Below are 22,305 nucleotides of genomic sequence, written 5' to 3'. Positions count from 1 at the left end.
GGAGGAGCAGCAGGTGGCTGAATAAAACGTTTATCCTTTCCATGTCAGCTGGTAGCCTGTTTGTTGTGTTGCGGCTTACTATTTATGTAAGGATAGTGTGATGAGAAGCATGATTATACCCGAGACTCTCTAAAAACGGTATTTCACCCGTGGGCAGTTAACGTCATGCGTCACAGTGTGCTGCGCGCACTTTGGATGAGCTAGTTGTTGACGCACCGTTTGGTACGTTGAGTACTCGAGTTCGTTGCTGGCTTGATTGCCTGCTTATGGTCCTTGTGTGTAAAAAAAAAAAAAAAACCTCTCCAAAGTCTAAACTTAAAGTTGGATATAGCCTACCAGTTCAATTATCTCTTAAATTACAACAAACAAAACAACCGCCGACCTGGGCACACCTTATACCTCGCTCTGCGCCACACCTGTACCAATTAGTCTGCACCTTTAATAGAGCTGGGGCCACCCACAGCGCCATCTAGAGTTGAAACATAGAAAATGGCTGCAGCACTGGTAAAACCTAGTTAGTAAAAACTCGTCAAAAGTGATCTTTAACCCCAATATTAAACCTACAGACTAGAGACTTCACGCCTACGGTCTCTATTTATATATACATGCATCCGTAAATATATATAAGGATATAGCATGTTATTTGTACACCCCTTGAAGGAAAATTATGGGGGATATACCACAGACCAAGTGGAACTCATAGAATACATTTCTGATGTTTTTTCTTTTTAAATGTCAAATATTTGTTTTGTGACATATAAGTCACAATGGGCGTTTTTGGTAAATAAATACTCTATTAATACCTTAATAATTTGACATTATTTTTTGTTTATATTTCTTCAAATATACTTTAAATTGAACAACAGGGCATATGTTAATTCTAAATAGTTGAAACAGTGAAATTAATTGAGGGGCTTATTACCTTCTTTGTTATTATGACACAGACGTCACATCAGATTTTCCATGACAACTTTACGGTTAAAAGCCCGATGCGACGTCACAGCAACATTTTCGTAACTTGTTTTATATTATTTTGTGCAGGAAATATGGTCAGAACAGATTAAATGCAATACAGGACATACTATTAAAGCATTAGAACTGTTAAATGGGTTGAAACTTACGTTAGTAACAAAAACAAGCTTTTTTTAATTTAGCCATTTCCTTCATTTCCTTCATTTCTGTCATTTCTGTCATTTCAGTCACACCCACATTTTGGAGGGGACACTTTGCTGTCACAGTCACATGATTGTAATATGACCACCACACCAGGATGTTTTGTAGATATCACTTAGGGACTTAATGAGTTAGGGTCAAGCATAAAGCTGTATATGGAAGATTCAAGAACATTGAAAGTGTTTGTGACACACGTGTCACCATGGGTTCTTATGGGTTAAATGCAGCCGCTGGTATTTGGGGCGTGGTCTCTGCCACAGGTGTGTGAGGAAGAGAGGTTGTCTCAGGTGTGTCAGCATTCTCTGTGCTCGCGACGACACAGGAAGAGCCACTGACGTTTAACGACCGTAAATATAGTCTTTTTTTAACATTTACTAATTTACGGATTCCTAACTTTGCAACACTTGGGAAAAGGACCAACTTATCGAAGCACAAACGGGGAGTTGTGTTGGATCTTTTTTTTTTGGAGGATGTATTCCGCCAGATATGAATACGACGTAAGTTTGGGTCAACTTTTCGTCACGAACACACATACAGTTTTAACCACACACCCAAAGTTTGTTTGCTTGGGGCCTAGATGCCTGCCAGTCTGTTGTCTTTAGGAGTTATGTGTATGTTTATACATTTTGGGCTAATTATGGTAACAGACATTTTAAACCCTTGCACCTTTGGCTTTTGACAGGGTTTCTGTATATGTTCATCGAAGTGTTTCTGGGCCTGTCATCTCCTATCAACACTGACACAACAATGGAGTTTTCCCTCTATTATTGATGTTTAAATAAAAGATTAAACTACTTGAGTAGCGATCAAAATGTCCTCCGTGGTGTTTGTTGGCAGTGTTTATTTACACATAGCAGAAAATAAATAGGCCATTCAATAAATAATATCATACTCTAAATTGAATATGAAATAATGGTTGGAAATTTGGGAATTAAGTCATCCATGCTGCAGAATCCCTTTTTTCCCCCACTCTCCATTTCCAAGTTATGCTTCATCTCTTTTACATGTTCAATTCCTTACAAAACAAAGTTATTTCTTTCAGTCACAAAGGTTATGTGAAGTCAGATGAAATAAGGAAAAATGGGGTCATCAGACTTTGATGCTATTTGCTGATTGCACATTGATGTTTACCTTTTTAAAAGATAATTGTTCATTTTCAGTTGGGGTTCCTTTATAGAGAAAAGATTCTGCAAGTTTTGTGAATTGTTTTTGTAATGACCATTCATCTCGGAGCTGTTGGGCTGATATCGGTTCCCCCATGCAGAAAGTGGGATAGATGCCTAAAGCTCAGTCAGACCTGTGAGTCAGACATGCTGCTGTTGTACATTCAGTCCTAATAGTTGCTATTTTACATTACTTGTTTTGTTTATGGTTTTTCTTTTTTTGTTAGATGTGTTTCCTTTTTAAATTGGGTTGAATGTGCTTCACCTACATTTACTTACCTATATTAACTGTAAAGTTCCTCAAACTGAGGTAGTTTTAGTCAGACAGTTTTCTTAGAGCCAATCGGTGTGTTTCTAAGAATCCGCATGGGCCCTCATTTCATTGTATTCTAACACAAAGGTGTGGTGTGGTTATCAGTAGCACAGCTGCCAGCAGTCACATTCACATCTTTAACACCCTAATTCCCACTGGCTGTAGTTGTTGAATACATCAACAATAACTACAGTATATTTCTGTGCGAAACACTGATTGAATAGCAAATGTCAGGAATGTAATGGTATATAATTGTTTTTAGGCAATAAAGGCCATAAACAAGTTCCCACGGTGATTTTAGATCAGACAGCCTGTTTTAAAATCACAATAAACCATTGCTGTTTAATATTTAAGGCTTTTGTTTTAAATGATAATAGGATGCAAAAACTGCCGAAAGCTTATTTAGCCTAACCTATAGGTCAAATTCTCCTGGAGCATGAATACATTATGTAAATATCTATCATACAGTTCTTGTTACTACATAATGCAGTCTTGTTTGAGATGAATGAAATGCCAGTAGAGGATGTGGGCAGAAAATAGTGTCAGGTGGCCAAAGGTGAACTTCACTCAGCAAAGGGACTCATTAATGGTTACAAGACTTTGGTCAGTGCTGCTGAAATTCACCAGCTCTCTAGCACCTTTATTTGACAGCTTCATGAAAACGGTCCTAACCCCTGGGGAAATACACTCTGTAGTGTACCAGAGTGTGTTCTGCTAGTAAGAATGTGAGCAAACAGCAACAGGATTCTGGCAAAATAAACACTTTCTTTCTAAATATAGTGTGACATTAACAAGGACTTAAAAACAGCAGCTTGTTATCAAAGTATCCATGTTCCAGCTCAGAGATGACACACACACACACATACATATCATATCTGTAAGTTAAGTCGAGAGGTGAAAGTATGTAATCTGGATTTGTATGTCTCTTTTGAGAGGTTTCAAATTAATTTGCAGCGTCACAGTATGCTTGAACTTAGTTGAATTGCTTTTGCATTTTTTTCTGTGGTATGCTGTGATAAAGTACCTGACCTAACTAACCCAAAACCTCAATCACAGATGTACTGTACATACACTAGGGCAGAACAGGATAAGCATGGGTATCTTATAAATATTTTTTGATTTACACTGGAAAAAAAACGTAACTAAACTAGACCACTTACCAAAGTTGTCATGGCACAGCTCTGCCTTTTTGATTCTGAAACATGATAGAGATGGCATAAGCGGCATGAGTGAAACTGTTAGTAAATGAACATTTCTTCCTTTGTTAATATTTGATCACTCACAGACAATGAGGTCAGTCACTGAAACTGGATCAAATGGGAATACTATGATTAATGTAGCTAGCTTGTCCTCTGCTTATGTGGTGACTCAGTGGCACAAGTAAATAATTCTTCAGGCAAGGCCATACTGCTTTTGTATTGCATTTCAGGCCCAATTTCAAGGGCAGCCATGTTGAGACTGAGCAATAGAAGTGAAGTGAATGTTGTGTTAATGTCAAGTATTTTATTATTGACTCCACTGAATGATACATTCAACTGAACAGCTGACAAAACGGAGGACAAGTTCAATCTTTAATAACTTTGTTCAGTTATATTCAGTTTCACCCAGCCTTTGTTCGCCCTTTTATCCGGGCTTTCCAGTGAGGTGGTAGTATGCCAGGAGGCTGGTAGCACCACTCCTTCACACACACAGCCACTTGGCTGATGCTGCAGTATGAGAAACTGCTAAATGTCTGCTTAGGGCTACTGTCAGGTAGGAGATGTGTGTAGGTGTTTGTTCACTGAAAGTAAATATGAGGCCACTGAAGCCTAAATTGCATTGATTGTCTGTCGTATTTGATTGGTCCTTTTTTGGTTGCAGGCTCTGGGCTGGTTTGTTTGGATTAGACAGATCAGTGGGTGTGTGTGTGTGGAGAAGGCACATGAGAGCGTTTTCTAAATGGGAACTTCACAGATTTTACACATCAGAGTCTGTTTACAGGTCTTGGGGAGTTTTTCTGCATATGTGAAAAAGATGTATAAAGCTTTTTTGTGGCTCCAGAGGGAGCTGAGTGAAATCTGATCTATTGCCTAAAGTGATGTTGCTTGAGGCAACGTCAGTTGGGGCTACAAGTTTTGAAATGACAAAAATCTGGGGGTGTGGAGTTAGCAAGAAGTGAGTTTACCAGGCCTCTGCAGCCTGCTTATCATCTCTGCTTGAGGCCAGTAACTTGAGACTACATTAGCCACTACAAGCATAACACACCCAAATCTGTTAGTGACAGCGTTGCATTGTGGGTAATGTAGGCACCAGGCCTTGACAAGGAAGAAGAATGCATGGAATAAACTAAATGATTTATCTGGTTCTGGTAAATCAATCAGTTTTTTTTAACTGTCCATCACAAGTTTGATGCCGTTATGGGGGTGCAATGCTAAGTGGGTGGAGTATTCTTTAAAGTTCTACCCCAGAGCTGACTGTTTGGCCACTGATAGGTTGTGCTGTGTGCCACTGTGAAACTCTAACACTGCAGCAGGTACAGCTCTATTCACTGTGGAACCACAAACACATTGTGGAACTAAGTTCAATAGAAGACAAGATAGCACAGAAGCTGGTCTCCATGTACATATATAAATGTTTGGGCTGCAGTTGTTACTGTACGTGCATCCATATTTTTTAAACTGATACAAAATAGATATAGTCAACTAGAAAGAACATTCGGGGTTACTGAATTAATGGTGCTGTTGCTTCTGCCTTCAGGGAGGGCAGGACCTGACTGACTTGTTGTTAAAAAGGGCCAGTATTTAAATTCAGTAGCAGATCTGCTTGAAGGTGACCTGCTATTTTTTTCTTAAACCACACCTCGTAGCAGTTTTAACTTGTTTCCTACTTGTCAAACTAGTTAGACCACTTCTGTAGAAATACTCTGTAGCAACCAACCGCAGAATCATCCCTCTCTCTGTATTTTTATCAGCAATCTTGAGGGGACCAAACCTGCAGCCTGATTTGGAGAGACTGTCTTGTCAAACATCAACCCGTTTGCATGTTTTTTTCAGGGCTGAAAGACAGGCCGCTCTACTTCCCGTTTAATAATGACATAGCACGCTGAGCTGGTATTTAAAAAAAACACTACACATGGTTCAAAAAGGGTATAGTATTTCTTTCTAGGAGTGAAGAATGGGATATGATGAAGAGCATGTAATGGTTTTATTAGGCTGTGATCAGGGTGACTGAGACCCTGTAGCACTTGCTGACCCCATCTCTAATGATTCCCCTCATTCTGGCCCAAGATTGCTGTTAGAGATTCCAATTAGAAAGCATGTGTGGAAGCCAGAGCCGGGTAAGAATAGGCGTTAATTGCTGTGAGTTATCATCTAGACTCATGTAATTGAGCCCCCATCTTAAGGGGCAGCACATCTGACAAATTGATTTAATACCAAAGTGATTCTCCATCCCTAATGGCACTCGGGCTTCTTCACTCATGGGCTACAGGCACTGAATTCATTGTGTGTTGATTACTAACCGACCTGAAACCTTTCTTTCAGTCCGCCCACTTGAGCTGAAAAACAGACACACATACAGTATCAACAGACACGCACAGCCTAAAGCATCGTGCCCATAATCTCTACAAGGTATCCCTCAGTTATTATGCAATCTCTGAGTGCATGTGTGTGTACATGAAGGTATTAGTGTGGGAGCTCTGTCACATTTACTTTAACAGGTTTTGCCAGTTTTGCAAATGTACAGTATGCATTCTGCCTGTTTGAACGTGTCAGTCTTGGAGAGTAGTTCAAGGCACTGCACATCGCATTTTCTTTTCAATATTGTGTCACAGATATTCAGAAGCAAACATTTTCTTGTTTGTTTTATGCTCTCTTGCAAATAATCTGTTCCTCGAGTACAGACTTCCACAGTCTGTCTTCCTCGATTACACTGAGCCTGTTAATAGCAACAGGTCAAAGATATTTCCCTACTAAAAATGTTATGTAGACGTTGATCAAATTCTCAGTATGATGGACAGTGATGCATTTATCATATCTTTAATGGGAGTTGTGTGTTTAAGTTGTTGTTTCTCTAATTCCAGTGATAGATAATCTCATCTCTGTCGCATTCCAAAGTTCTATTTATATATTCAGTGGGGACCTCATCTGGTTATAAAGAAGACAACGGCATGTGGCATTATTATCCTATAATTTAGCAATCAATTAAACAAATCTCTTTTACGTTTGCATATAACCAAACAAGATTTCCAACTAACTACCCTGTATTATTCTCCTTATTCTACGTGGACTGAGGAGAAAATGTGTTTCATTCAGTAAAAAAATTTTAACAACCCAGTCCTTGTGGGATAATTTGGGTATTGTATTTTAAGGTGTTTGCACATCTGCCATTGTTCAGTGTAATTAAAGTGAATGTTATCTTATCAAGAACATGGTATACTTGCTGTATGTTTGATGACTATGTTTTGCCTTTTCTGCATCAGGGCCATAATGGCCGTCATGAGCGGATCGACTTCCTCAGCAGCAAAGAGAAGGCACCATCAAAGCGGAAGATGGGCATCGTGATAGGGGCTCTTGTGGCGTTTCTCATCGTTGCTGCTGTTGCAGCGTTCCTCATTTGGCTGTTTGTCTGTGAGTATAGTTGAAAGCTTTCCTCTACTATATCATCCATGGTAGAGGCTTGAAGTGGGGTACTATGGTTTTATACGTTTGGGTTATTTAAAGCTAAAGAAAGTAGATGCTAAGATGTTGGACATTCTCTGGACATTTTTGTACATAAATCAAAGTTGCTCTTGATAAGATTTAATGAGAAAGTGGATTTACATTCTAAACATCAGTTACAGCCACAACGGGCATAACATCAGAAAGTGGATCATTTCCACTTGATGTTAAGGCACAACTCTTTGATATAAGAGTGTAAGATTGGCTTGTTTGGACTTTGTAATTTCCCATTAGTGTTAGCCTATTTGACAGCTCCAACTTTTCCTTCCATTCCTTTTAATAATGCAAAGGAGAAAAATGTCACGGAGCCCATGGCACAGCTTCCTTGTCATTTACACATACATCTGATAAAAAGGCCTCTGAAGTCTTGATAAACAGCCTCTTGATTCAACTGGCTGTTTTAATTGCTCTGAGAGGAAAACTGTCTTCTCTGGATTAGATCACACTGTACAACTTTAAAATAGTGCTTCAAGGCCTGTTTAAAACCCAAGCCTCCTCTTTCATCAAAGGCAGCCTATCTTATAGCATTTTGTTGATCAAACACTCTCATCTGCCTTTCTCCTTCAAGTTAAAGATGCTGATTCAGGAGCCACACTTAGTAAGCAGCTCAAGCCATCAACACAGGTCTTCAGCGGGCATATGAAGTTGGCTGATGCATCTTATAACCAGGAGCTGGAGGATACCACAAGCAATGAATTTAAGGTTTTGTCAGACAACCTGGAGGCAATTGTGAGTTTCACACCCTAAGAAAATGAAATGATTTTTCTAGTTTTGTTCTCTTTCTATGATCTCTTTTTCTATCATTATTGTGAACTATTTTGAGTAGAGTATTATGTTCAGTTCCCTCCTCTCACTGAGGATTAGTTGTGGATGTTGTTTTGCATCGTGGAAATGCTTTTTTCTTTTTTTAAATGCCCCTCCCAATACACAGTAACTGCTGAAGGCACATTTGCGGGGGCGGAATAAAAGGCTGTACATTCCCTTAGTAATTCCCTCAACAGCATCTCCTATTATTGGAGTCAGTGGAGATGTTTGTAGTACCACTTAGCAGTGTGTTGATAGCAAAAAAAACCTCGCTCAAACCCCATCAAGCAGACACTTTCTCATGAAAAGCTACAGAAGAGAGGGTGTTAGGCAAGGATTACAGTGGAAGTGGTGGACTGGAATATAAGATGACTGGCTGATTTTTTTTTTTTTGGGGGGCTTTTTAAATGTACTAGGTTTGCAGTTGCATACAACAAAAAAGACTGCTTTTGAGGAAAAGATCTAGGTTCCCGTTTACACGCCAGATAAAACAAAATATTTTATGTCCGCCATGTCTCCTAGATGGGTTTAGTACAGTGGTGGTTCTCGTGCCCTCCTTCAGATGGACAAGTTCACACCCCACACCAACCCCTAATTTTTGTAAAACATTCAAACATTAACATTGCAGCTAATAAAAAAGGTTACAAGTTGGATTGAAATGAAATATAGGTAGCACAATAACAATTTCCCCTGCATAAATCATATTCATTTAACCTATATTTTTCCTCTGGCCAGCCATGTCACACCTGCAGTGAATCTTTGCCCCACCAGTGGGGCCCACCCCACAGTTTGAGAACCACTGGTTTAGTAAAATGAAAGTTGGTTCATATTTAATGTTGCTGAAATGGTCATTTGGTAACTGCTTCTTATATTTTATTTAATGAAAATGGACCACTTTGTTCTGTGAAAAATCTTTCCTCTTCCTCCTTTATCTCTAACCATACATCCTTTGCAGCTGGTTCTTTTCCCATTTTGTTGTTACTTTTTCACATCAAGCACTTTCTCTAAAGTTAGATAACCGTACATGCATAAAATATGGTGGTGACCTGCATTTTAAGACCACAGCGTATGACTGCATCTCTGTCTGGTACAGTTTGCAGCTCACTGAAGGCAAGACCTATTATTGACAATCCCATTGTTCTGTGCTTTTCAAGGAAAGTCATTTTTATGTTAACATGCTAATTTGTACTTTGTCTTCAGGCAGACAAGCGGAAATCTTTTTCATGTTCTTTTTTGTTAAAAAAAAAAACATCTTCTCTACACAGCTTGCGGAAAGCTACAAGAAAGATCCATTCCTTGCAAAATACTACACTACTTCTGTGGTCACTGCATTCAGGTATTGAGCTCCTCTTATTTTTTTATGCTGCTGAACAGATTGTGAAAATTTAATGTAAAAAAAAGAAACTTCAAACTAAATCTTGTATGAATAAAAGGTTTTGTTGTATTGACCTCTGTGGGCTCAGGTCTGTAAAATTTCTAACAACCAAAAGGTTAGATGTGGTCTTTTGAGTTGTGTCCACTCCCAGTTATGTGTAGTTGTGTGCTTTGCACTGTAGTAGATTGTGAAGTTCTGTACTAACAGTAGCAGTAAATCACAACGGTTCACAGCCTTTTGGCAGACTTGGACAGAGGATGCAGCTACTGCTAGATTTAGCTTTTGTTATTTACGGTCATCAAAATCACCCACGTTCCACTCATCTTTTCTTCTTCTTGAATGTTAATGCTTTTTACTGAATGGTCTCTTTATGCTCTTCCTTCCATCCGTTTCTTTCTTTTTGATTTCTGTTTGCACCAGTGAGGGTGTGATAGCCTACTACTGGTCCCAGTTTGATATTCCAGTCGAAGACCTGGAGATTGAGCCGGAGTTCTCAGAGGAGCGGGTGCTGGAGACACTGGAGAATGGCATTAAGCAGCAGCGCATCATTAAGACAAATATCAAGATCAGGGAAATCACTTCCTCATGTAGGTACCACCAGGGGCCAGGTGGGGCGGAGAGGGGTCTCACCGTGGGGGAAGAAATATAGGGACAACTGGGTGTTTTCTACAGCTCTGTCCAGATTATGACATTTAACAGTATCAGATAAAAATAAAGCACTGTGACTACAGATCTGAATATGGTCATTGTCATGTCCTATCAGCATTGGTATTCTGTATGCTTTCTATTTGTATTATAGGAGCTCGCTCTGAGTTGTGCTGATAAGATGATAACAGATAAGCCAGACCTCTCTGCTTGTGCTGCATCTGAGATTGCACATTTTATGCTGTTTGGATCCTCTAATGATATTAGCTGAGCCCTGGCCTGGCTTGAGACAGCCATTTTTCTTCCTTCTGTCTTCTCAGCATTCACATTGCATTTGTCCACATCCTGGACACCAGCCAAGCGCTGGCCCTGTGACTCAGTGGTTTTGGTCCTCTTTAAAATGATTTCTGTGGGTATGATTTGATGTTGCTGTCCCAGATAGTTAGACAGAGATGTATGGGTTGCTGCTGTAGGGCAAGGTGAGATGGAGCCGAAAGAGCTACACACCATCACCAGTTTCCTTAACCGCAGGGAAATGGAACAGAAAATGTGCAACCCAAATATTTTAGGCTCATGCATCAAATTCTATCAGCATCCCAATGTTAGTGACCCATTCTTACCTTTCCTCCTGTTTCTCTGACACTCTCTCTTCCCCCCCCCCCCCTCCCTCTCTGTCTCCAGTCACAGATCCTCGCATGGCCAGGAACCCCAAATCCAGTGAGTACAGCGTGTCCCATTTCAATCACTCGCAGTTGTAATTTTCCAGCTGGCTAGATGCTCACCCTCCTGCCAGTCTGTAACGAATGACTGGCCTGGCCTGTACTGTACATGTGCTGCTCTAGTCAGAGATTGAGAACCCTGTATCAGACCAGAGCGAGTCAGTCTCTATGCCCGACACTTTTCTTTGACACTGTCTGGTGATTTATAACCTTGGGATGATTAGACTGCATTACATTACATTACCATAGTAGCTGTACTATCCTTACATTAATCTGTCTTTTCTATAAAGGAACTTGTGATTACATAGTGTTCAAATGTGTAATTCGTAATGCATGTCATTACTTTGCATCATTAAGAACTGATTCCAAGGAAAATCAGATAAGATCTTTACTGATTTCTTAATTTTTTTTTAAAGAAAATGGTCTCAGTTTTTCAAATGAAGATTAGATTCTTATTTACAACCAATAAATTAACTGTTGCCAAATCACACATGTGCATGGTCACTGTATGATACAACAAGTGCTGTTTTTCATAGATGAATGTTTCTTCCGTCTGGAGGCTGACGAAAAGGAGCAAAAATTTGAGTCACCAGGATACCCCACAGCCTACCCCCCCAGGTCTCGGTGTCAGTGGCAAATTAGAGCTTCAGTGGAAAATGTCATATCTGTCGCTTTCCCCTTTTTCCAAATCGAGGATGACTGCTCGGATGACTTTGTCTTCATCTATGACTCTTTGAGTGCAGATGATTCTCAAGCCATCACAAAGTAAGTTATAGGGCTGAATGTCCAGAGGGTTTTGGAAACATGTTTGCGATGGTACAAGGTCATACTGATGCTCTTCAAAAGTTAAATCTCTACGGATGGATCAGGGCTTACTATCATACTATTTCGTTGCAGCATGCTGTGCAGTATTCCCTTTACTGATGTCTCCTCCAGAGAGGAATTTTATTTAAAATAAATCCAGTAAATTGACTCATTTTTGCTTCCACAGTACATCAAATTGTGACACAAATCACATTCTCTTTTTGCCTTAAACCTTCATGGCAGGGTTTGTTTGATTGGGCTCAATCAACATTTGTCTCATTTATTTAGCCTCGAAGATCAGAGAGAGGGGAAATATAGTTCTACATGATTCCCAGAGGACACCACTAGGAATCACTTTGTATTTGAGTGAAATGTTGCAGAGGGATTTGGGAGTAAAAGCTGTTTTGATGTGGGTGGAAAACATGTTCCACTTCATTCCTTTCACTGGATTTGTGATTACAACTTTTTTTTTGGCCCTGAAGCCTTTAGCGCTGCATGTCCCATTTTATTGTTAACTTTTGAGACCTCAGTGAGATTGAGTTGGCTCAAAAAGACCTCTCCTTTCAAATCTGTGATGGGTGCCAACCTGAATCCTGCTACACCACTGTGTGTAATTGCACTTTGTCTATGGGGGAGGGCTATGATTCTAAAACTACCAGCTCCTGAATGCAACATCAGTTGTAGCTACAGGCAATTTCAAACTCAGAAACCATTGCCAAACAAATATGCGTTACCAAGCGATGCATAAAATTTTTATAAAGCTATTGAGCGATCAGCTTTATCCAAGGTGACATGGGGTTTATGAGAGCCATAATATAATACTCTATAATGACATTATTCTACTGGAGGTAGATGTATTGCTGCTCTTGCAGCGTCATTCACACCTCCATTGCTCTGCCGCCAGCAGTGCTGAAACTTTTTGCTAATGTACCTAATGTTTGACTTTGAAACTCTGCCTAAGCCATTTCTATCTAGTGCTGGCACATCTCTCCTTATTTATCTCTTTCTCTACCTCTCTCTGCTTATCTATTGATTTCTTTTCAAATAATTTTTTTCTCGAAGCATTTTAAACTTGTTTGCTGAATTGACATTTTAGTGCTTCTGACTAAAAAGAATTACAGCTTTATTTGAGTTCCCTAAGTGTTGCACATCCTAAGGATAAGCAAAACTCCATTCAGTAAATGCATCAGACATTCATCTTTTGTATCATAGTTGTGTTTACTACATTTTGTTGCCAACACCTTTTTCTGATTCTGTAATCGAACCTGATTTATGTGCCCATCCTTCTCTTGCAGCAAATGTGGTCAGAGGCCCCCCTCGAACCCTCTGCAGGTTGTGTCATCTGGCAACATCATGCTGATTAACTTGATTACTGACAGTGACACCCAGAAGCCTGGCTTTGCAGCCGTGTATAAGGCCATCCCCAACTCTGAAGGTAATTAAGACATACACATAAGATACACATAAGCATCATCAGTATTCCAGCTGCATTCTGAAGTAAATCTAGAGCGGTTCACCTAGATTTGTTAACTGCTGTTTGTACTTAAACGTAATGATAATGTGTGACGCACAAATGTGAAAATATTACGTTTTCTTTTGTTTGTTTTTTTCAGCTAAAAAGTGTGGCGGCGTCCTCTCTGAAAGCGCAGGAGTCTTCACCTCCCCACTTCACCCCAGCTTCTATCCCCCTGCCGTGGACTGCGAGTGGACCATCAAGGTTTGCAACACTACTCCTCTCCCTGGTCCCCTCCTCTACCTGAAACCCCTCTACCCACCTCCTCCTCCTCCTCCTCCTCCTCCTCCTCCTCCTCCATCCTCGGCTTGCCATGAGAGGAATGCTGAGGCAGCATTATAGAAGCCAAGCTGTTCAGTACCTCTTCTATCTTCATCTGTCAGACCGCTGTTGCTGCTGCAGCCCTAGCTGGGCTGCAGTTTTTTGTGTGTTGGTTTTGTTTGCTGGTGTGTATGTAGTGTGTGCGTGTGCGCACATGCGGGTGTGTTGCAGCTTGTCTGCTTGCGTTTACTGTACATAAGATACAGATGCATGCCTTTGTGTGTATGTGGAGAAGTGACATGCATGGTAAATAGGGTTGTTATGACCCAATCGCCTCTTCCTCTGTTCTGTAGGTCCCTAAAGGACAGAAGGTGCGGGTGAAGTTCACCATGTTCCGCATGAAAGAGCCCATGGTGGACATCCGCGTGTGTCACAAAGACTATGTGGAGGTTATGGACACCAAGTAAGACATAATTCATTCATTTAATTCATTCAAATGACAGCCTAAACTGTCGGTCATAAACAACCATCACAGTTTACAGACCGACTTCTTGGTTAAACTTTGACCCACTGTGTTGTGTACAGTTTTTGTGCAGACAGTTTTGCTGTGCAGTTACTTACATTTAAAGATCCCGTGTGTAGGATTTAGTGGCATCTAGCGGCGTAGTTGCAGATTGCAACTCACTCGCTTCAACCTCCCTTTCAAGGGAGTACAAGGGAGAAACTATGCAGCCATCCAGTGCAAAAAACACCAGCCAGCCAGTACCTTGAACCAGTTTTTGGTTTGGCCCTTCTGGGCTACTGTAGAAACATGGCGGTTTAAAATTGTGGCTTCCACTGAAGGGTTATTTTCACACTATTGAAAACCTATGAATATTGTATTCCATTTGTGCCAATAGATCCTCCTAAATGTTACACACTGGACCTTTTTAAGGTTCTCTCACTTTCAGTTTTACCTCCAAATAAAATCTGTTGGACAATCTAAACAGTTTACAGTTGTTTACAATTTGTCTGACGACTCTTTCTTCTCCCGTTGAACATTTTTGTAGCAATGTTGCCCTTTTCTCTAATATCAGCAACTTAGTCAGCATATTGAAAAAGAAAAGCAAAATAAACATTGGTCTTGTGTCATAGGTATTGTGGAGAACTGTCTTCTTTGGCTCTGACCAGTGACACCAACGTCCTAAACGTGAACTTCCACTCTGATGAGTCCTACACCGATAAAGGCTTCAGTGCCGAGTACATTGCCTATGATCCTAAAGACCGTGAGTTAAGTCTTGTTTCACACCCACATATACACAACATTTGATGAGATGGGTGAAATGTTGCGACTTGACAGTGACACTCATCGCCTGCCAATATAGAACAAGACGCTGGGAGTAACTGTGGAGTCTGAGAGGCAACGAGACGGTAGCTGAATGACAGTCAAATAGAGCTGTTTAGTGATAGAGGCTTAGAAACTGCAGCAGTGAAACTCAAGAGCTAGACTAATCACCAGAGAGCTTGTTTATTGGGTCCATTTTATTTGCCACTGTCAGTCAGGAGCACTCCACTTTCAATACTCTCTGCTCTTTATGTTGTCTCCCAGTTTGAACGAAATGGATTTATAATTGCTCTGATCAACAGGGACAAGCATTGGCAACATGATGGATGTTGCGAACATACACTGTCACTCCCTCTCGCTCAAATTGTCATCATCCTTTTTTCTCTGCTCCCTTGTCTTTTCTCTGGTTTGCATGCAGCTTGCCCCAACGAGTTCCCTTGTGCCTCTGGCATCTGCATCGCGAAAGAACTGCAGTGCGATGGCTGGAACGACTGTGGTGATATGAGCGACGAGAGGCAGTGCCGTAAGTTTCCCCCGTTGACCCAGCTGCACTCTTCTGTCTTTTCTCTCCTCTTCATTTATCCTTTTTCGTATATCCTCCTCTTTGCTCCGTTTTGAAAGGATTAGTTTGATATTTTGGCAAATGGTTTTACTTCCCTTCTTGCCAGGAGTTGGTGGTGAAGATCGATACCACTCTCATAACTGGCCCGTGAAACATAAAGCTACAGCCAGCAGCCAGTTGGCCAGCATAGCATTAAGACTTGAAACAGGGGTAAATGGCTAGCCTGGCTCTGTCCGAAGGCAAAATCTGAAGAGTAAAAACAAAGCGTTTGGGGTTTTTTGGCGGATGATGTACAATAACTATTTCCTGGCTGGTAGCAGTGATATTCTGGAGTTTTTATCTTTATTGTATGGTTGTCAGACTTGTAGTTTTTAGAGCTGATTTTGTTCCCTTCAAACAGAGCCAGGCTAACTGTTTCCAGTCTTTGTGCTAAGCTGGGCTAACTGGCTGTTGGCTGTAGCTTCATATTTATCCTAATTATCTGATTTACATGCAAGGATTTGTGTTTGTAAACATCCCCTCTTCAAATCAGTACATCTTCCTCAGTGACATTGTTTAATACATGGTGTTTCCATTACCTCAGACTGTGAGAAGGATCAGTTTGCTTGTGGGAACGGCTTGTGCAAACCGAGACTTTGGGTGTGTGATCGCGTCAATGACTGCGGAGACGGGAGCGACGAGAAACAATGCAGTAAGTATTCCCATCTTAAAGCGCTCTTTAGGGAACACAAACCCTATCTAATGCTATGCTAATTGTGCTAACATTAAAGGTGCATCACTGCTAATGCTTTGGTCACTGACTCCTGGGCTGTGTGCAGTCATTATTTTATCAGTAATGGAGTTTGTTTGAAGCCTAGCCCCAATTTGCTCCGCAGACGCTTAATCATGTGTAATACACGCAAGAAGAATGAAGACAGATGCTAATGTCCACCGTGGCTGCACCGCTAATGTCCTTTTGAAACTTATTGGCTTGTCTGCTCCTTATTCAAGTTTTCATCTTTATTCTATTATACTGTAAATTTCTCATCACTATGTTTCATTGCCTCCAGGTTGTGAGCAGAATGAGTGGCGCTGCGGTAACGGGGTTTGTCTGCCTCAGGATGTCGTGTGTGACAACAAGAAGGACTGTGAAGATGGAAGCGACGAGGCCTCTTGTAAAACCTGTAAGTAGCAGCACTTATTCTCTTCCCAGCATTTGGAAAAGGTCCTCACCACAGTGATTTATAAGCATGTTACACAAACCATTAAGTAATTAACCTTCATTCACAGCTCAGTAATGTTTTAGTTTGCACAAAGATGCTTCATTCTTAATTCAAAGTATTATTCACTGTCCACATGACTTTAGCTCTTTCTCTCATTTCCTCCTATTCCCTTCTTCACTCTTACTCAATTTCCCTTTCACTCACTCACTCGGTCACACACATACACATAGGGGACTCTTGCATTTCCTTTGATTTTCACTTCTGTGAATAAAGAGGGATATTAGACCTCAACCCCAATCAATACCCCCAATCAATGCAGTCTGCTCCTCAATCACTATGCATTGTGCATTCAAGTCTCACTTTGAAGCCTCACTGATTGCAGAGTATTTTACTGGTCTAGTATTTTCGTGGTATTTTACTGCTGTAACGCTTTGATTGAAATATGCTATGTGTTTTGATTTTGGGACCTGTCTCCGCCCCGCTGTAGCTCTGGGTATCTGTTCCGACTTCAGCTTCAAGTGTAATAACAAAGAATGTATCAACAAGGTGAATGCCGAATGTGACCGCGTCAACGACTGCTCCGATAACTCAGACGAGGCCATCTGTGGTAAGAAATGTTTTCTTTCCTCTTACAAAATTCAGCTTTTTAAATGTTTTAAAACATGTGAACAGTGGATATAATCTCTTCAGTGTCATTCAAATAGATTATAGAAGAGCTGGTTGAGCTGTGCGTTGGGCTGTCTGTTATAAAAGACCCCCAGGCTTTGACTGCTTTATTTATTTCATTCTTCTTTGAAAGCAGCTCTTGTCATCTCTGAAGTTTTTGTTTTTTCCTCTATTTAAGCCTCAGGGTGTGTCTGTGTTTTTTTTTCTCCCCTTTTTTTTTGTTTGATCTGCTAATATGCCACTGTGCCTTATTAGGATTCTAGAGAGTCATAATAGCATTCACAGCCAAGGCTGGCATCATGATGGCTTCAAGTCAACTTTAGGAGATTTTTCCCTCTGATCATTCATGCCAGTCTCACCTTGTATTCTGCACTCAACCCAGCCAACGTCCCTCCTCTCTCATTATATTCTCTGTAAAATGTCAGATTGTGGCACCAGGCCCTATAAGCTGAACCGCATCGTAGGAGGGCAGAACGCTGAGCTGGGGGAGTGGCCCTGGCAGGTCAGCCTTCACTTTCTGACCTATGGACACGTTTGCGGCGCCTCAATCATATCTGAGAGGTGGCTCCTTTCGGCCTCCCACTGTTTTGTCACCAGCAGCCCACAGTAAGTCATAGTTCAAACATCCATAGCATACATGGACACATACACATGTACAGAGCAGGACTATACTGTGTATCACATGTAACACATTCCCTCTAATATATTTTGGTGCATAAACAGTTATTGTTTCCCTTCATATTTTATTATTCATCACATTATTTAAAATTTTATTAGATCTCATTATGCAATATTCTCATACACATTCTGCAGGAAAAAAAGTAGAACTGTGCACAACAGAGGGCCATTTATATACAAATTGCAAAGTCTGAAAATTAGCCCCTGATGATGCAGTTAATTCAGAAAAACCTTGGGGGGGCTAAATTTACATCTCATCCATGAAAGCATGGAGCTGTATTTGTCGGAGTGCCCTGTAGGTGGAGCACTAACCATGCTGTTAGACCCAAGCCGCCTCCATTGTTATTGAGCAGGGAATGTGTTTTTTTTTCACAGATTCACAGTTGGTGATATTTGCTATACACAATGCTGTTATTTAATTTGTAAGCATTTTCCAGATTACTTATTCAAGCCACTGTAAAGGCTTTCTTTACAGCCATATATCACCATAAGTAGTATGTAATTTTTCTTGTTTGTATAGGGGTGGCAACTGTATCATGAAAATGTAATGCAATCCAATACAATAATGCTGTGGCAAGTACTACCTTTGTAACTTAAAATGTTCAGTTTTTGAGACTGTTAGAGAGGATGTCATTTGTGGTGATATTATACTGATTTGCTTTATGTTGAAAGCTGCTCTTGTAATTTTGTTGAACTGACACTGTGTCAACAGAAAGTGTAACCCTACAGTAGTATAAGTTGCAGGGCTTGTGTTGGATTGTATTAGCCTGCACACATGTTCCTGATATTGCATCCCCCCCATCCTGGGTCACGCATGTACAGAAACATAACCTTTGCCCCATGATGCTATACACACTACCACAGGAATTATATCGCATCCAACTGGCAAACCTACAGTGGCATGCAGGACCAGTACAAGCAGGATAACGTGCGCCGCCCAGTGAAGAGGATCATCTCCCACCCGGATTACAACCAGATGACCTTTGACTATGACATTGCGCTGCTGGAGCTCAGTGAGCCGCTGGAGTTCACCAACACCATCCAACCCATCTGCCTACCCTCTTCCTCCCACGTCTTCCCTGCAGGCATGTCCTGCTGGGTCACAGGCTGGGGCGCGCTCCGAGAAGGAGGTATTATGCAGAAATTGGTGATTCTGTGTAGAACTGTAGTCATTTTTTCTTTTGCATTGTAACTGATTATTATACTAATTTTGAATATTTATGCTGTTATTCCTCAATTATGGGTGACCCACTCTACAATTGTGTTTTCCTTTTTGCAAATCCAACTCACATCAAAATTAAGACAGCCCACTCCTCCCCCAACCTTCTCACAATTAGCTATTCATCTCTGTCCTTCATCTTCTTTCCGTGCCTGCCTACTTCTTCTTCATCTCTCTCATTTCATCTGGTCTTCTTCTTTTCCTTTAATGTCCCTCCCATTTCTTTATCTCTCCCATCATGACATACTTCTCTTCCGCTCAACCCTCCCTCCCTTTTCTCTCATCTTTTTCTAATCTGCTCTATTCCATTAAGCCTTCTTCCATATCCATATATCAAGGCAGACGTCGGCTCTCCTGGGAAGCCTCTTAAACCTTCATTAGCTAACACTAATCCAGCCCATTAACACCTTTGATGTTAGTGACGAACAAAGAGGTCACATGGCGGCACTGACCCCTTTGTCCTGCTCTTGCAGGTCAAAAATCACAAATATTGCAGAAGGCATCGGTGAAAATCATCAATGACTCTGTGTGTAACATGGTCACAGAAGGCCAACTCACCTCCAGGATGCTCTGCAGTGGATTCTTGGCTGGAGGAATTGACGCATGCCAGGTGAGACCATGTAACATGTTCCCCAGCCAAAGGGCTGTTATATATAGGTTCTCACATCCATATAATTATCATGTATCTCACATTCAAACCCAATCTAATAACCGTTCTCCACTTGACCATCCTCACCAGGGAGACTCCGGAGGCCCCCTGGTGTGTTTCGAGGAAAGTGGGAAGTGGTTCCAGGCCGGCATTGTGAGCTGGGGTGAGGGCTGTGCTCGTCGGAACAAGCCCGGTGTCTACACACGCGTCACCAAGCTAAGAGACTGGATCAAGGATGAGACAGGGATTTGATGAGGTTGTGAGGAACAGGGAGGGATACAGAGCGGGGAACAACGTCAACGTGCTAAAAATAATGGAGATGGAACATTTGAGTCCAAATCAGGACAAGTCTCTTCAGGATTTATTCATTTAGCAGCAGACTGAGGATACTGTTGCATGGACCTAGCTACTCACATGAATGACTTAAAGCACTTTATTTGGCTGACAACCCCCTTTTCCCCCACTCTTCTCACACACACACACACACACACACACACACACACACACACACACACACACACACACACACACACACACACTGATACCCAAACCACACCAAGTCTTATTTTGAATAGTTTTTAAAGGCGTAAATCAGCACAGTGTCTTTACTTCCATCAATATTGTCACGTTTCACTGGTGAATATACCCTGAGTACAAATAATGAAATATGGATATTATGGTGATTATTTTCCCAATATCTCACCAATGCAACTTTTTAAGATTGAGGCACAATATGAACATTTTAGACAGTTGTCCAAGTGTTTCTAAACAAAATATGCCTCTCCAAAAAGTAATTGTGTTTTTAAGCCTTAGTATTGTCTATTTCCTAACAGGGGAGATGTCTTCATCCACTTGGGCTGCATTGAATATTGCGCTTTGCCAGTGGGCTCACGCTGTAGCTAACTATAAATCTGGGGTTATATTTATCAAATATCTTAAAAGACCATAACAATATTTTTTGCATATTTGCTACAAAACACCCATACATTACTGCAGATGATTTTCCAGAGCAATTTCAATTGATTAAAGCATTTTTATCTACCTATCTGCAGCAATTAGCCTCAGTTTTTATCAGTAAAGTGTAAACATAAACCTGTAGAGACATTTGCATTACAATCTGACGGTAACGGAAGACAAAAGAACAAAAACAAGAGAGTGATTAGAAAAAAAGACTGCCCAAATCTATGCAGGGGCATTTTCATATCATATTAAAATGAATGAAAACCAGAAGCTGCCTGGAAGGTAGAAAATGCATTAATCAATCTAAAAGCCCATGGTTTGCTTTGGAAAATGGCCAGCAGAAATGTTAAGTATACCAGATTTGTAGTCAGTGGGCTAAAACAGGCAAAAAGACTATCATGGTCCCTGAAGAATGTTGATGTGAAACTGGAGTGAAGTTGTTATGATTTGTTTTTGATCTGGCGGGGGGTCCTACATAAGTATTTTTATTCCATATTTACAGATGCTTACTGGCCTTGCCTGGCCTGAGAATGATATGCCAAACTGTGATATTATGAGCAGAGGATGAGGATTAGATCCAGTTGGCTTTTGCACAGGTCTCCAGTTAAGCTCAGGGTGATTGGGGTCTTCAGTCACACACACCTTAGAGTCAAAGCAAACCACTGGGGTTTTCACTAGTTGCCAGAGCAATGCAATGAGTTCTAATCCCTATGAGACTTTTCTTTCTATTTGGTCACAACCAACTCAATCAACTTCAATCTTAAGATTTAACCAAATGGTTTCTTTTACTCTATTTTACTCTATTTCCCTTGTATCTCTGAGTTTTGAAATATTGTATCCTGAATAAGCACACCAAAGATTTGCATAAGTATTATTTATTGAAGGGGGGAAATTTTAAGAAGAATAATTTGTTCAGGATATTGTTCAGAGGACATTTTTTATTAATTTTATAGAGGTTTACAGTTAAACTATGCAAGTATAAATGTGTATTTCTCAGACAGTAGGGAGAAGCAACAAGTTTTAGATAGACGTTATCTTTATTGTACTCTGATTTGGACTGACTGACTGATTTGGATTATGGACATACTTTATAACCTTTCTTTTTTTGTGTGTGTTTGTATATGTTTTTATATGAGTCATGATAATAAACATCTTTTATCTGATTCCTCAGTACCTAATTGCATTACCTGTATTATTTGTCTTTGATGAGGTGTCGTTTTGTATTATGTCGTGCATAATAAATGCGAGTCTTGTGAGACCTTGTCCCTTCTCACAGTAGAATTGTAATGAGCATGTACTTCTCCTCCCCGCCGTGAGCAGCATGCCTACCTGGGGAACAGAGGTGACAAGATGAACTCATATTGTCAAATAATACCTACCTTTGTCACAGCTCTATTCTATTACCCTATGAGATGGGCATGTCGACTTCAGGAGGTGGATACACATACAGTGGGGGTTCTACTATCTCATCTGTCTTCATTAAAAGCCGCGTACCACTGGGGGAATAGGAAAATCAACATAGACAGTGCTGCTAATTTATGTATTCATCATTGTTGCAACATGGAAAGCTTTGTTTGT

The 22,305-nt window shown here is 40.7% G+C and overlaps 1 protein-coding gene across 1 annotated transcript; it reads left to right on the top strand.

The window, feature by feature from the left end:
- The first annotated feature begins 1,451 nt into the window (after nt 1-1,451).
- st14 (ST14 transmembrane serine protease matriptase) lies at nt 1,452-21,900 on the top strand. The gene is made up of 19 exons (XM_051405558.1): nt 1,452-1,670; nt 7,109-7,256; nt 7,915-8,075; nt 9,416-9,486; nt 9,946-10,112; nt 10,852-10,887; nt 11,426-11,654; nt 12,989-13,128; nt 13,307-13,410; nt 13,821-13,930; nt 14,602-14,732; nt 15,210-15,314; nt 15,937-16,044; nt 16,403-16,516; nt 17,043-17,162; nt 17,647-17,827; nt 18,764-19,029; nt 19,592-19,728; nt 19,858-21,900. The coding sequence occupies exons 1-19, from the start codon at nt 1,644-1,646 to the stop codon at nt 20,017-20,019; spliced, it is 2,517 nt and encodes an 838-aa protein (XP_051261518.1). The 5' UTR covers nt 1,452-1,643; the 3' UTR covers nt 20,020-21,900.
- Nucleotides 21,901-22,305: the final 405 nt, after the last annotated feature.

This window comes from Dicentrarchus labrax, unplaced genomic scaffold (genome assembly GCF_905237075.1).
Source record: "Dicentrarchus labrax unplaced genomic scaffold, dlabrax2021, whole genome shotgun sequence".
NCBI classification, from domain to species: Eukaryota; Metazoa; Chordata; class Actinopteri; family Moronidae; genus Dicentrarchus; species Dicentrarchus labrax.
This window is presented reverse-complemented; position numbering and strand designations above follow the sequence as displayed.